Source organism: Lathamus discolor, chromosome 3 (assembly GCF_037157495.1).
Source record: "Lathamus discolor isolate bLatDis1 chromosome 3, bLatDis1.hap1, whole genome shotgun sequence".
In the NCBI taxonomy this organism is placed as follows: Eukaryota; Metazoa; Chordata; class Aves; order Psittaciformes; family Psittacidae; genus Lathamus; species Lathamus discolor.
In genome coordinates, this window is record NC_088886.1 from 113,539,850 (window position 1) to 113,556,575 (window position 16,726).

Genomic DNA, 16,726 nt, shown 5'->3' on the forward strand with positions numbered 1-16,726 from the left:
GAGCTGGATTACCAGTTTATTTTGCCAATCATCTACTATACAGTCTGTGTAGGTGTTCTCAAAAGCATGTATGTGTATGAGTGTGTTAAAGGGATGCTAGAAAAGAACAAAAGCTTCTGCCCTCACAAAGTCTGGTGGGACACAACAGGCTAAAGGATTTGTTTTAAAAAGCAATAGTTTACAGAAATATTTGCACATCATATGAGAGAAACTAAAGGGGGATTTAAGTTCAATTTGTTAAAAGTACGGTTCCCTGATTCAGAAGGGTCAAAAGCCAACCGAAAGAGATTCTGATGGATGGCAAATAAAGCAAAATTTTAAGCCCCTGGAGAAGTACAGCTGCATACAGGAGCAACAAGATTTTTCGTGAGAAATCCACTCCATTTCTACTTGAGTAAAAAGTGGGACCTGAGCACCTTTAGCTTCTTTAAAGGTCTCTGACATTTTTTTTCAGGTGAACAGAAACAGAAGATTTCCATGAAACCATCAAGTATTTTTTTTTCATAGGTGGTTTTCCAGTGTTGGTAAGCCACTCCTTACTGAGTCTGGGGCTGGTTTATTTAAGGAGGAAGGAATTTATTTGGCAGCAGGAATGGAGCAAAACAATCTCATGGTTTTAAATAACCTTCTCACAGATTACTCACGATTCCATATCTTGCCCTTAGAACATACATGGCACATATGAGCTATGATAAGGTCTCACTACTGATTCATTTTACTCCAAATGGTTGGTTGAGGCCTAATTTGTTGGGGTCTGTACCCTGTGAGTATGTCCCACAACCTGAAGTTAAACAAAATGTAATCAAATTGTAACATTTTAGAAGCCATTTAAGACAACTGTTTTGATAGGCTTTGTGTTAAATTTAACAAAATACAATTACCCCTAGGAGCAACTTGCAACAGACCCTTTCCAAAATTAAAGATCAGAGAATTAAAATGAAAGTATTTAACCAGTGATCTTTCCTATGCTACTTTTAAAGTAGCTTTATAAACATGATGATGAAAAAAAAGATCATAATTTACTATTACAAGTACAATACTTCAAACAATTGTGTGCAATTTACAATTTTTGCGACTTTAACAGCCTAAATGTTTTTCAACCCTGAAACATGTAAATATTTTTAAAAAACTCTTCAGTTCTGTAGTTACTATGAGCTGAAGAGAACTATCTGTACCCTCCACTGACAAACATTATCAAAAATTTCTAAAATTAAGTTACTTGCTGTAAAGTTTAATTTTGTCTCATGCATTTAACACTGTAACTGAAGAACAAAATTAAACCACTTTGCCCTTTATGTGACTCCTCCCCAGAATTCCTAAAAGTAAACTGTTTTTCAGGTTAGAAGGCTTGATAAAATGATTACTCATATTTAAAAATAACTTTTAAAACCAGATTAAATTTAAACTTACACATTGATATTGAAAATACAAGTATTCAAAATATATCTGAAAGAATAAATATCACTACAATCATTTAGGCAGTATTTAAAGACTAGAGATTAGCATTATCTAAATAAGAACTCTGAACCTGAAAAAAAAAAAAAAGTCCATGCTATTACAGCTTCAGTTATGAAAAAGAATAATAATCAGAATCACAAGTTTGTAAGCCACCAAAAATAAGGAAGCTGCTAAAATTAAGTTTAAATCACCTATGTGAGATAAAGCTTGAGATGCAGCCAGCATGCCACTGGAACAGACCTGCTCACATATAGAACATGTCCACAGCAGGATGCGAAGTACCACTAGCAGAGTCCCCCAAGGGCCCATCCTAGGCCCCCTCTTGTTTTCTACCTCTATCAATGGTTGGAGGAAGTGGTGTAACACACACAAGTGTGTGTACAGACAATGCCAGAGGGTGGGGTACTCAACAGCAGTAGTGTCACTAAAAAGGACCTATACAGTCTAGAGGGGTGGGCCAACAGGAATCTCACAAAACTCAACAAAGACAAACATGATGCCCTGAGCCCTGGGAAGGAGCATCCTATGCATCAGTACAACCAGCAACTATAAGATTTGGCCGGCTGAAAAGAACCTGAGGATCTGGTGGACAATACTCTGCTTTGAGCAGAGAAGATCATCTGATGACAAAATGAATTTTTGCTGCTATGGTTAAAAAAAAATAATTTGAAATAGGAAATTACGATTTCTGTTGAGCCATTATTATGAAGTGACATTACAAAAAGGGTAGAGTGCAAGATTACAGTAACCACCAACTGCACCATTTCTGCCTCAACACTTTCAATATTAACCTAAAATAGAAACAATCTTTAAACACAAAGCAGGCATTTTTTTTTTTCTTCAAATCATGTAACTATACTGCAGATCACATCAGGTCCAAGAATAGTGGAGAGGAACTCCTCATTAGGGACTGTAGCGATAGGACAAGGGGCAACGGGTTCAAACTTAAAACAGGGAAAGTTTAGATTGGATATAAGGAGGAAGTTCTTTCCTGTGAGGGTGGTGAGGCAATGGAACAGGTTGCCCAAGGAAGCTGTGGATGCTCCACCCCTGGCAGTGTTCAAGGCCAGGCTGGAAGGAGTCTTGGATGACATGGTTTAGTGTGAGGTGTCCCTGCCCATGGCAGGGGGGTTGGAAGTAGATGACCTTCAGGTCCTTTGCAACTCATACCCTCCTATGAGTCTATGACTGTTCAGTGGACCATAGGCTACATCTCATAGACAGAGAACATCCATACCATGTAACACTTGACTATGGACTTCCTCCCCATTGCTCTGTGTGACGTTGTTCTGGCACCAAAGAGGTTAGTTGGTTGGTTTGGTGGTTTGGGGGTTTTTGGTTTGATGCGTTTTAGAGAGTTTTTCTGTTGTTGTTTTGTTGGGGGGGGGGGGGGGGGGGAGGTGTGCCCCTCACCCCTCCCCTTTTTGTCTCTGCATTTTTCTTTTTTAAGTGGAAAAATTTTTTGGTTTGAACATCTAAAGTATCACAAAAGCTAAGCTGTAACCCAGTATAAATCATTATAATGTTTCCACAGCATACTGATGGTATACACTCCACGCTCCCAAACATGAGATGAGGCTGTACTGAAGTGCTGAAGCTGCAGGAATTCTGGCAGTCTTGACTGTGCTGACTCTTGGCACTGACCCCCTGCCTGCACTGTCCCTGAAACCATGCTTGCATGTCATCCCATTAGACACCAGTTAACAAAAACCAATATCAGGACTGCACTAATAGCAAAACAGTATGCGTGTTCACTTTGCAGATTAATTTCACTAAGAAAACGAGACAAGCCACAGATCAAACATTCTTCAGATCTACAGTCAATCCTATATATTAAAAAAAACACACAGAAAAAACCCACCAAAAAAAAAAAACCCAACCAAAAAACAACCACAACCAACAGCAAGACACATAGAAATCACTGAGTTACCTTCCCCCTTTCCATTTTTTTCCCCAGAACAAAACCAGCATATTGACTTACCCATAAAAGGTTTGGTATCTTCCAGAAAATACAGGAACAATATCCTCCATTTCTAAAAAGGATGGATATACCATCCAACTTCAGAAGTTGATCTATCACAAGAAACTTCTCAACTTCAGTTATAAAAAAAAAATAAAATAAAAATCACTCTTTCCTGGTGAAATTACAATACATTGAATGCATCCCTTTTAAGAATGGAAGGTGCAAGGAGTTAAAGCTATTGAAAAGCAACAAAACTCTAAGCAATAGAGATTCTTATTCCCAGTTTTTGAAATAATTTGAAATTATACAGACAATTTCTGAAAACAAAACTTCTGGATGAAATTAGATGTCTTCTGTTCAGATATTGGCTTTAAATTGTGTCAAAGTTAACTAGGATAGTAAAACACAATAGAACTAGATTATAAAACAATACCTACCATTTGTAGATGCAAAATAGGCTGATTTTCTGAGTTTCAGCTTAGTTGATGACTGTCTCAAAGTTCAGAAAACAAAGGAATTTGAGAAATAGTCTTGGTTTTCATTTTAGCCAAGATCCAACATTTATAAAACACTGATTCTTCTCTATCATCTTGCTTTTCAGTCAGTTCAATTCCCCAGCTACAGGCAATGTTTCCCCCATGTAACTACAGAGTTATAAAGGCAAAAAAAGTATTTCATCATTTCTTACATACCCATCACATTTAAGAGCATATAGGGGTTTGCTTTTAATTACATTCTGCTTTCAGCATTTTGAACTGAATTACCACCTAATTACAGCTTCATATAAATCCTTAAAACCAGAAATTAGACCTTAACAAAATGAAGAATCTCAAAAGGCAGTATCTCACTACTTAAATTACCTCAACACCACATAGCCAATGAAAGGTACTCAACATCATACAGAGGCCAAGTCCATGGAGTTTAATAATTACTAACAAGCCTTTTCAGTGGATAATAAGAATAACCCTGAAATTATTACCATTTTGGACTGATTCTGCATCCCGATTGAAACAGATTATACTGCACCAATTGATAGCAGTAGAATACTTGAATACCTGCACTTACACAAGGCAAGTTTTCAGAATTTGGCAATACTTACTTTACCTTCCAAAAAATCTCAATGAAACAGAGTTGGCAATATATGCAAGTGTTCCTGTTCTTCCACTGCTACACTGTAAAGTCACCAAGATTTTAGATGACGCAGCTGCCATCCAGACCTTCACTGGCATCTATACAATTCTAAATATGTCACTTGCTCATTTTCTCCATAACAAAGCTTCTGCCTGAAAGCAACAGCAGCACAGTTCATTAAGAGGACCATCACAAAGAAAGTTCCAGAGACTGAGAAGCGAAGACTGTCATCCTGCTCACCCTTCTTTGACTGTGAGTTTGAATATGGGATTCATTTGGGAGAACTGTGGAACAGAAGAGAGGGGGAGGGGGGAAGATAAAAAGAGAAGGTGTATTCTTCCACTGAACTACCTAAAAGGAATTCAGTTCTTTGTGACAGCACCTAACTGAAGGTGGGTACAAGGAAGTATTTCACACCTCCAATACCCATCCTCCATAGATCCCAGCCTAACACCACTCCAGCTGCTTTTGACTGCAGGAACAGGTAAGTCTTCCCACAAATGCTTCCCTCATTTCCAAGTGTTTTTCAAATACCTCTAACCACATAACCAAAGATTTATTCCACCAGTTAGAACATGAATTGTCTATTTTTTTTTCCTAGCCAAACTGCTTGCTTCGAGTTACAGCTTTAATTAGCAAATTCAGAAGAAACCCATGAATGTTGACCTTACTCACACAGGCTTACTTTACTGTGAAACTACAATAATTACAGCAGTAGATAAAACCTTCCCTGCTCTTTCCACCAGCAACTGAAGTATTTGATCTATCCAATGTGTGTCTAGGTTCCTTAGCCACAGAGATATGCAATGTAAACAATATGGCAGTAAATATTCATTTTCTGTGGGATTAATCCTAAATACACTCTGCTGTTTGGCACTGTAGTCAAAAACTGCTTCTAAGAAAACCTCCACCACACAGACATTGCAGGGGGGAGAAGATAAGAGATGCCACATAAAGTCACTGGCATCCACTAACACTTCAATTTCCGTATGGAAATAACAGGAAATAAGATGTGCTGAATTTTAAGCACCAAGGCAACAAAAGCACATTAAGATTTCATCACACAAGAACTTGGCTATAAAATTCGTAATTTTCTTGATCTTTTTAAATAGTTCTCATTTTCAGGAACATCGGATAGCTAACAGACCATGTATTCTTCCAACCAGCTAAGGCAGATATTTGCATTAATCTGCTTTCTGTTAATTAAGTGGTGGAAATGCATCTCCCCTTCACGAAGAAAGCTCTTCCACAACCAGATGCTTTGTCAACCTTTATCTTTTACAGCCATATTATAATGATTATTCTCCAGATAATTTCCTAAGTATAAGCAGCCAGGACTTGACATATCTTGGCTCAGAATCATGTGAATGATTCTGAACAGCTGAGGGAACTGGGGTTGTTTAGTCTGGAGAAGAGAAGGCTGGGGGGGACGGGACCTTATCACTTCCTTTATCTGAAAGGAAGTTGTAGTGAGGTGGAGGTTGGTCTCTTCTCCCAGGTAACAAGCAACAGGACAAAAGGAAACAGCCTTAAGATGTGCCAAAGGAGGTTTAGATTTGCTACTAGGAAAAATTTCTTCACAGAAAGAGTGATCAGGTATTGGAACAGGCTTCCCAGGGAACTAGTGGAATCACCGTCCCTGAAGTGTTCAAGAACTGTGTAGATGAGGCCGTTAGTAACATGGTTTAGTGGTAGCCTTGGCAGTCCTGGGGTAACGGTTGGACTTGATGATCTTAAAGGTCTTTTCCTGCTTAACTGATTCTATGATATCTCAAACCGACTACTTTTGCAGATTGTGTCCATCACATTTGTCTGTGAATAAAGGAGACTACTTATCTCAAGGGATCCAGACACCATATATGGAGTTCAAAGCTAGGCAATGTCAGAAGTGTAAAAGGTTGGAAGAAAAGGTAGAATCAGTAAAAATGAAAAACATTTAAGTTACTGTTACTTTTCCCCCTACCTAAAGGTAATGATAAGACAGAAAAAAAAGAACCTCTACAGTTAAACAGCAGTGGGGGGGGGGGGGAAGAGGGGTGGGGGCAGTGTGGGGAAAGGAGTTTATCCTCATTTGCAAATCACCTGAAGCCATCACCTAAGGAATTCCATCCCTAAATTCAGGGGAGCAGGAGAGGAGAGCTGAAGTGGGGGAGAAAAGAAGAAAGAAGGGGCAGAAATGGTAGTCAAATACTCTCCATTAAAAATAGCTGAAAACTTTTTTATTCTTGATAGCAGTAATTACCTTCTTGCACCCCCATATAGCAGAAAGCAGTTTTCCCCTCACAGAGAAGACCTCCCCCTGCCAATTTACATAACATCCACCATTTGAAGACAAATTAAAGCTTTTTCTATGAGAATTGTGACTGAAAATATGCAAATAAACCCATGACAGCAGCATCTCTCCAGAAACAGTTGTCAAGCAGAGTTCTACTAGAAGTAAGCTTACCTGCTCTAGTACTGCATTAGCACAAGTACAGCTATTTTTCATAACCCAGATTTAGGGTTTGCAACTGCAGTTAATATTTAACAGATAACATAGTAGTAACAGAATTCTGATCTGTAATCAAAGTTATAACATCAACCTTGAGCCATGATACTTTTGAACTATGTAACACATCTACGTAAACTATCTATGCTTGAAAAAAGCATTAAGTAGGTTTACAAGTCCTGCTCTCAACAGCAACATCAAGAGTGCTGGGGCACTGCCTAATGGTAACACACATAAAAAAAAGCATACAGTCTTATAAAAAAGGAATCTTGAGCAGGGGTTTACTTTAACAGCAGTACTAAGTCTGAATAGCTTTACTGCTCTGCCTATGCAATAAAGTGATTAGAGTTCAACCACAATCACAGACAGCTACAAGAGAAAATACCAACAGAGACAATTTCACAAACAATACTCCTAAACCTTTGCTAAGATTTTCAGGTGTTACCAAATTAATAATGAAATTACAGTCAAAAACACACTGCAGTAGTACAATTAAATACTAACCTCACCCCCCTCACAATTCCTTTAGAACACCTAACCATTCCAATATCCTGGGCTTTACAGTTCAATCTAGACTTTTTTTTTTGGGGGGGGGAGGATTTCAGAAGGGAAAAAAAAAAAAAATCACATACCTTCTAGTAATAATTGGTTTGAGACAGAAGTTTAAAAAAAAAATTAAACAAATGAAAGAATAAAATGTTCTCCATGTAGTGAAAACTTCAACTACAAAGGTCTCTGATGTGTCGTTTCCTTTAGCAAAATTACTTAAGACCTTCTGACTGGCTTGAGAATGATCCATCACTAGGAAAGAAAGAGGATTACCACTTTTCTGATGTGCAACTTTTTGCATAGATGATTTTTAGCATAAATTCAGCTTAAGTGAGTTTTAACAGATACAGGTCGTGCCCCTGTAGGAGAGCTGCAGAGCTACTTTGATGATGGACCACCTGGTACCAAAGGCAGAGCAGGTAGCTCAGAAGAAATGATGGTTTGGAAAATACGGAGATTAAGAGTAACAAAAGGAACCATGAGATGCTAAAAACTATACAGAACCCACAACGTTAAGATTTTGGTTGAAAACAATCCACTATTTCAAACATCTCCCCAGTCAGCTGCACGAGATATATATTCTGAAACATCACAGAAAAGTATGAAAGTATGCATTCTCTGTTCCCAAAGTTTCTAAGGTGTAACTCAGCAATCATAAAACCAGAGGACAGAGAAGCACACTTCCTTGAGGAGAATGTAGACAATAGCTAAAGAGAAGTGTTCTTTGATGAACAAGCTATTTTATTTACAATTTTTATTTTTTAAGCACCTACAATCTTACCTACAGAAGAGGCACAGGAAGCATATTCAACTGTTCCTAAGCCTTCTATTACTGCTTCTGTATCTTCTGTTCTTTATTAAATCAAAAATACACATGGGTTTACATTAAAAAAGTATATTAGAGGGCACAGGGAGAACCTTGGCCTGGGTACAAAGTTTTAATGTTTAGTTAATACACATTCATCTCATTCTCTTGAATCAGTGCGAATGGGTGCAAACCTACACCCACTCTTATCCAAGCATCTACAGATATTTTAAAGCCTAATAAACACAACACAGATGCTCTTTTTCAAATCTCTTAGTTAGAAAAGGGAAATAGCTTTCAATCTCTTAGCAAAGATAACCAGATTCACTGGAAATTCCTATCCATCCGAAGTACATTTACAGAATTTCATACAGCATTATAGATAGTAAAATAAAATGTCTTCAACCTGAAGACCACTTCCACACCCACCACACATGAAAAAAACCCACAACATTTTCACCTCTTTAAGGAACACCAGTACTAATTGGCTATGTAAACAACTGCAGAAAATAATTCCATATTCAAATAAATTAATAAATACAGAAAACCAAAACCCTCACTCCCCAACACACACACACACACACACACAGACACACACAGTAGCTGGAAACTGCATACTGGAGAAGGAGAAACCAGACATCTTTATGCCTGAATTCTAGGATTTATTCAGCCATTGACAATACTCTTAAGTATACAGCCTGGGCAGACTTTTTTCAGACTGAAGAGTGAAAAAGAAACTTCTCTTCCGACAAAGATATTAGAATCAATTGATCAGGTATGATTTTAAACAAAAACAAGTCACAGTTAAAAAAAAGAAACACTGCTGTACTGCGAGCTAAAAGCTTACATAATCTTGCTATTATGAACATAAAACAAAAACTTACTGTTAAATTTGTTTTTAGACCTACACCAGGACTACAGATACTCTAAAATTCTAGGCAAGTAGACAATAGTTTAGTAATTGTTAAATACCAGTACAATTCATGTATAGTACTGGAATAACCACGAAAACAGTGTCATTAACATGAAAAGCAGTCCGAATTGCAGACAGTTTCCTGCTCATTTAACAAAGATTAATTCCATCTTCCAAGCAAGAGAAACATTTGTTTTACCTCACCGAGAACAACCTGAGCAAGAAATAAAAAGACAGTCTTTGTTGCTTAAGAGTTCTGTTTAATAAGTAGGATAGGTAATGTCAACAAGATCACTATTCTGTGCTCTAGGCAAAAGGATCTTAATAGGAGGACGTGGAAGAGAGAGACAGACATGAAGAGCAGATGGCACCAAGTCTTTCAGAAACTGTCACTGAGAGGGGGGAAAAGTTTCCCTACAGAGCATATTCTTGAATTACGAGGAATGTTGCTGGAGTAACTCAAAAATAAGGCACGAGGAAAAGATGAAAGACGCATTTTCTACTGCAAGATAAAACTGTCAGAAGAAAACATGTTATGTTTCGAGAGGAATAAATGGTATACCCTGATTAAAAAAAAAAATAAAAAACCACAACCAACAACCTTCTGCCTGCCCTTAACCTGCTCTGTTGTTTCTCTGGTTAGAACAGAAAAAATTTTTTTCTGGTTTATTTCTGGCAGCGCTCGCCATTTCACAGCACATTTAGCATACACGGAATTGATCAATACAGCTACAGACATAAGACTAGACTATCCATTTACTAACCACAAGAAAACGTCCTGTTCAGCAAAATCCTGTACCTTATAACATTGAAATTTTAAAAGGCATTGTTATACGGATCTCAAGATTCCCTCACACCAGCTACACTGAAAAGCTGAGCGCTTGTCTGCTAAACAAGTGTACATTTGCGCACTCTCCAAGAACATCAGAAAGTGTAGCTCAAGCTACACAGAGGACTGTTCACATATTCCAAATAAAAGCATAAAGTGTCTGGCTTGCCATGTAACTACCACTAGAGCCGTTAGATAGCTCACAACAGGGGTGGTTTGGGGTTTTTTTGTGAAACTGATGGGAGCTTCAAACAGAAACATACCAACAGTTCTCCCCAACCACTGGTTGCTGCCATAACAATTTTCCTCCTAAAGGAGCATGGGGAAGTCCTCACACACCCAGTTCCTCAGGACGCTGAGCTGCTGTTTAAAGAGAAAAGTAGCATGGCTTTTTCTGCACTACAAGGCAGTGACCTACTGAGTAGCAAAATACAAAGCGTTACAAATGATTGCTCCGAACCTGAAAGTCTTCCTTTTCAGCCCAATTCTGCGCATACATCTACACATGCTCACACCCCTCACCATCATTAAAGGACGAGCTAACACTTTCTGAGTATTCTAAACTAATGAAGCATTAATTAAGGTTGCCATTCACCAATGAATCGTCCGGAATAAGAGATCTAATTGAAGAACACTTCAGTTGGGTTATTCTTATATAAAGAAACAGTATGAAACGTTAATAACTGCACTGCCGGATTACAGCATGTGACACCAGGTGGTTATGTCCCTACATTTGTTCCACACAATTGATCTGAAATCCAAACGCTGCACGCGTTTGAAGTGCTCACGTTATAAGTTCTTAAGAGTAACGATGAAAATAGCTTCTGCCTTTAAAACCACAGACATTCCCAACCATTTGTTACCAAAAAAAAAAAAAAAAACAAAAAAAACTTCTTCTCATTTGTACCAATCGATGAAGTTACCTCAAGCTTTCAAGTGCTGACCCAAAACCTTACATATAAAGAGATAAGACCAGGAACATTCACTTACCTGAAGAACAAGAGATAAGAAAAACAGCGAACGCCAACTTAGTAGCAGCTCCCATTTTCCAAGCTGTTAAAACATTTAAGTGACACTAAGTATCCAGCTTCCTGGGTCCTGCAAGGTGGGAAATCTCCCTTCTTGCTGAACCGTTATAAAGCAATCTATAGCAACATAATATTGCTATAACAGCAGATAATGTTCATAAAATAGTAAAATCAGATTTGTTTAGACACTGATGATCTCCCTCCGTCTCTTTCTGGCGAGAATCCGGGTTGAGGGATGGATATATTTGGAACTGTGTTTCAAAACACACGTGTCATTTGGCTTCTGTACGAAGAGTGGCAAAAAAATAATTCATAAAAGTATTTTACGAAACCACTTAAAAAAAATTATCAACAATTAAGCTCCCGTGAAGCATCCCTCGTGGGTGCCGAGTGTCGGGAAGTCGTATCGAAGTCAGTAAACACGACGTTTTCGTCCTGGCTCCCCTTATACAACGTGTAGTGTTTGGAAGGAAAGTAGCTTCATCTCAGTTTCAAACCTCAAAAGCCTCCGGGTGAAGGGAAGAAGTTTTTGTCAGTTTCTTGATGAAAACTACCTTTAAAACCAGAAAGCCACCAGCTACACCTGGGCAACACTTCGGTTTTCCTTAATAATGCTGAGGGATTTAGCGTAAACAAGAAGAGAATAAAGGGAAAACCAACAGTCTCATAACCAACCAACCTTCGGGCTTCCCGAGAAGCGGCAGATCTCCAGTCCTTCGCTAGTCAGTCAGAGCCGCTCATCTCCCTTCTCTCCCCCGTCACCGCGGTCCTATCTCCTGGGCCGTGCAACAGCAGCACTCCCGAACCCCAGCAAGATTTCAAATTCTTCTAAGAGATTTCCATCCCCTCCCCCCCCACCCCCCACCCCCCCACGAGGCTATATTTGGTATTTAAACACAGAAGAGCGACTGGAGAGAAAAAAAAAAAAAACAAAACACAAAAACAATTAAAATGCAGTATCCAGCCGCTGGGGAGGAGGATGATATATTCTTTGTGGCAAATCCTTCCTTCCTTGCCGTGCTTCCAGGAGAATTCAGCTTCTTTGGAAGCGAGGAGGCGGCGGGTGAGACTGCGGGCACCAGAAGGAAGGATGCAGCGGGCAGCTCTGTGCTGGCCGGGCGGGCGGCGGGTTTCCTCCTCCCGGGAAGCAGGGCTGGGACTCGCCTCCTGCCTTAACTCTTCACGGACACATCGGTTCCTCGCCGCACCCCCGCCCGCAAGGAGACCAGCGACAGTCCCGGCCGTCCTTGCGAGTCAATCCAGTCCTTGCTTTTTCCTTTTTTTCCTTTTAGGAGAAAGGAATAAGAATCGGCAGGGGTGGGAAGGAAACGCCTGCGGGGCTCCTGCTGCCTCCTCCTCGTGCCTCCCACACGGCGAGCCCGGGCCGGAGGGCGGCGGGGGAAGGAGTCCCCTCGTCACCCTCTCCCCTAACTCTGACCCCAGCTCACTCGCGGTTCCGAGGAAGCCACTGCCGAACGCAACTCTCTCGTCTCCCGGACGGCGGAGGCAGCGCGGCTGAAACCAACTTTGTCCCTCCAGGAGTGCAGTTTAGGGGTTGGCGAGGAGAAAAGGCCGAGCCCGGGGATTTTCTCTGGGTGGTGGCGGCGGCGGCAAGAGCCGTTTCTAGAGTCTCTCGAGTCCAGCCGGCAGCTCGGCACAGCCTTCCGTACCCTGCTGCTGTTGCTGCTCCCCTGTGGTAATTTCATATCTACCCATTCACTTGTGTGGCGTGGAGAACGGACCCAAGATGGCGGCACCCGGACGATTGTTTTTGTTTCCTCTCCTCCTCCCCCTCCCCCCCCCTCCCTTCCTTTCCCACAATCACGGCACCCCGCCGCTCGACGCCGGGCGGCCGCGCGCCGCCCCGGACTGACGGCCGCGCTATCCACTCACGGCCCGGCGGCAGCCCCCTAACCCCGCCCACTCCCACCCCCGGCGGGGCGGGGCGGCCGCTGCGCGCTCCCTGCGCCCCTACCTGCCCGCGGGCGCGCCGCCGCGCAGCGCACGCAACAAGCGCGTCCGTTCGTGCGCGCCTGCTCCCGCCTACCCTCCCGCCCCTGGGCGCGGCCCCTCTCGGGGCTTCGCTGGACACCGCCCGCTGGCGTCCTGCCGGCCGCGGGGAGCGAAGGGCGCCGTGAGCCGGTGGCTGTCGCCTGTCGCCTCTCGCCTCTCGCCTCGGTGACGCCCTGAGGCCGCCGCCGTACAGTGCCGTGAGGGCAGGTGTGAGGGACGGACCCAGCCGCACAGTGCGTCGGCACCTGCTCGCTGCGCCCGGCCTTCTCGGCGCCTGAGGAGGAGAGCTGGCGCCTCCCGGTCCCACCCTCCCTGTGTTATTAATCCACCTTTGCGGGGCTTGCTCTTGGTGTTCCGGAGCTTTTCTCCCTGAGCGCGGCCGGTCTCAGGTGTCGGAGCGCTGTGCAGGAAAAATCAAACCGCTGTGAGTTGTTACCAGTGGTGCGAGAGCTGCTTTCCCGGCGCTGCGTCTCCCACCCCCAGCCTGGAATGGCACTGGGGAGTCCTGGTGGGAGATGGGCTTGTGGTGATCATCCCCGTGGCAGACGTGTTCCTCAGGGTCACGGCCACAACGTCCAGGGTGTGTTTTACAGCCTTGCCTTCAGATGCTGTCATGCCAAGGTTCAACGTTAATAGGTGGTTGTACCAGAGCGCCTCACGTGCAATTAACTATGTTCGCACTGGTCACCCCGAAGAACTGGGTGCTCAGCTCGCATGGTGGCCACGCCTCCGGCCTCTGCAGCTTGCTCAGCCACCGTCCAGATCACAACAAACTTCTGTTTCCTATCATTGTTTGTCCTTTGGCTGCTGCGGACCAGTGGCTTGCAGTATTTATTTGCAGCGAGATAGCCTTTAGAAGTTACCCAGGCCGGCACAACACCGCGTTGCTTTACGTGCTGTGTAAGAGCAGAGCAAACGGTTTGTACGCCGGAACAGCCGGTATAAAGCAACACGTGCTGAGTTTGAAATAGAGGAGGGAAGAGAGCAGGATGAATAACTTCCCAGTGTTTTCACCTTTTGGGTAAGATGTGTGTACTTGGGGTACGTCTAGCTAAAACTCTTCTGCACTAAATTGTCTCCATTAAGGACAGTGATTATGCTCCTTTCTGAGTTTGGTGACACTCCCCATGCTTCTGTTTTTTAAAATGGATGCCATAAAATATTTGTTTCTGATTAAAAAGGAAGACATGCCTCTTAGATCACGAGATCAGTGCAGGAAAGCATAAGGAAATTAATGCTGGCCTTTAATTTCTGTATTTTATGAAGGCTTGTGTTGTATAAGCAAGAAGTACCAAGTTCTCTGAAAACTGGTTATGTTGTTCACTAGCACCAGATAGGTCTCAAGAGTTTCCAGGTACCTTCCTTTCAGTCTGCTTAATAGCAATGTGTTAGGGTTGGTGTTTTTTTTATGTGACTACTACATGGTACTAGATTGGAAGGAATAGTATGTGTAAGATATTTCACATATGTGAATAAACAGCAGAGTTGGAGCTGTGCTAATTCATCGATTAACAGAGGCATTCAATATCTAGACCTGAAGAACCACCACTAGTGCTTGGATTCAGACATGAAGAAATGTAGGTATTTAAGTATATTTATATTGAGGTGGCTGCTCGAGTTCTTAATCAGGATTCGAGCATCCTTGGTGCTTCTCTGCTGTGTTCAAACACCAACACTTATTTCATCCAGTGAGGATATTTTTGATGATTTGAACCATCCAAAAAGCAAAATAAGATGTAAGGAGTTGTACACACCTAGAAGCATCAAGACATGTGGCAACACTTTTTATGCCATCTTTTATCCAAGTATTTCAGAATGATTTATAAGCATTAATTAATGTAAGTATTACAACACTCCTACTTAATCTGCAGGTTTTAATATTCTTCAATAGCAGAATATTTAAATATGACCTGTTCTGCAGGTTGTATTTTCACTTGGCTCAGCTTCTTCAAAATGCTCATCGTGTTGCCACATGAGTAGGAAATTGCAGCTAAAAATATTGCTATTGTACATGTGCATGATTATATATATATACTTCCCATTGTAGGTATCTAGCTATTTTTTCATAACTGACGGAATATAAGTTATGGTCCATACTCATATTTTACCAATTTTTTTTAATGAAAAATAGATTAAATATGTCACCTATGTAACATAATTTGCCTGAATGTCATGGTAAGGTGTCTCTTATTCAAATAGCTTTTTATTCTTAAGCATGGGTAGGTTTTGGCTTGCAGGATTCTTTTAACAGAGTAAAGTCTTCTGGCCATCCGGGAAATACTAGAAAGCTAGTAATAGTCTAAGGTTAGTCTTGTCAATCACATGTTTATCAGGACCACAAGAATCACAAATGAACCTATCCTTCTCTTTTTTTCCTTCCCAGTTCTGAGACTGAGTGGGAGCACAGCAAGTGGTATATGAATTAAGATGACTGTTGGTAACTAGGATCAGGGAGCCTGCTCAGACTTCCGTGCTGCTCCAAAAGCATCAGCCTGCTTTCAACCCCACTGGCGCTGCACATAAGCCTTGCATCCTTTGCAGACCTACGTAATGTAGCATGTGAAAAGAAACAAATAAGGAGAGGTACAAATATACTCTACTTTTAAATGCAAATAATAAGAAACAGTTTTGTTGCATGGATGTAGCACCTTAATACTGTTTCAGTTATGTCATTATAGGTGCAATATCAATAGAGCTATCTATATCTGCATTAGGGATTTGCTCCCATTTAATTACATTAAAGTAAAATTAGGTAATTCAGTGCAAATGTTGTACAGGCCTTAGCAGAAATTGCCTACCATCTTTTTGTGAGGTACTTGATGCAAAATGCTTTAAGGGCTTTGGTCTTTCTCCAGGCTTTTGCTTTTATTGCTAGTAAAAGGATGAGTTTTATCCCAAGTAGGCATATTAAATGTCAACAGGGTTGTTGTCTCCTCTTTCTTTTAGTTGTCTTTTTGCATGCCTTTCTCGTGTGGCTTTTGGGGGTGTTTCCATTTTCTACCTTTTGGCTTCTCATTTCTGTTTTCCTTTTGCCTTAAACTCCAGATCTTTTTTCCCTCTTCTCAGATCAATCTGTCTATGCATTTTTAATGAATCATTTACTCTGACATATGAGCACTGCAGCTACAGTGTCAGGGACTTAAGCATCTGCGGAGAGCTTCTGCGCTGGGGTAGCAGAAGCAAAATGAAATGGATGTGATCTTAGTTTCATCCTTTTTTGTTCACGTGGGATGGTACTTTGCCTAGAGGCAGCACAAATATAACTTTCCTTCTAGGGAAGAATGAGAAGAATCAAAACCCAGCGATGTCTCATTTTTCTCTTCAGAGCACTGCTATGAATAGAGGATTTAAGCTGTGTCTCTGCTATTCCACACTTAACCACTGAGTCAATACTGTTCTTGTAGAACACCATTGTAGGTAAGAAGCTATTGTGCAGCCCTCATTCATATTATCTATACAAGCGTTTTTAAAATGTAGAATGGGAAACATGGGTTTTATAATATCAGGAGTAACATCAAGAGATATAATCCTTGTCATTATCTCATTTAT

At 41.4% G+C, this 16,726-nt stretch overlaps 1 protein-coding gene across 1 annotated transcript in view; it reads right to left on the minus strand.

The window, feature by feature from the left end:
- The window catches only part of ACVR2A (activin A receptor type 2A), a 71,815-nt gene extending 59,806 nt beyond the window's left edge, over positions 1-12,009 (minus strand). Inside the window, exon 1 of the mRNA XM_065671244.1 lies at positions 11,127-12,009. Coding sequence (XP_065527316.1) covers positions 11,127-11,181 — 55 coding nt within the window. The 5' untranslated portion in view covers positions 11,182-12,009. The remainder of the gene's footprint in view (positions 1-11,126) is intronic.
- Positions 12,010-16,726: the final 4,717 nt, after the last annotated feature.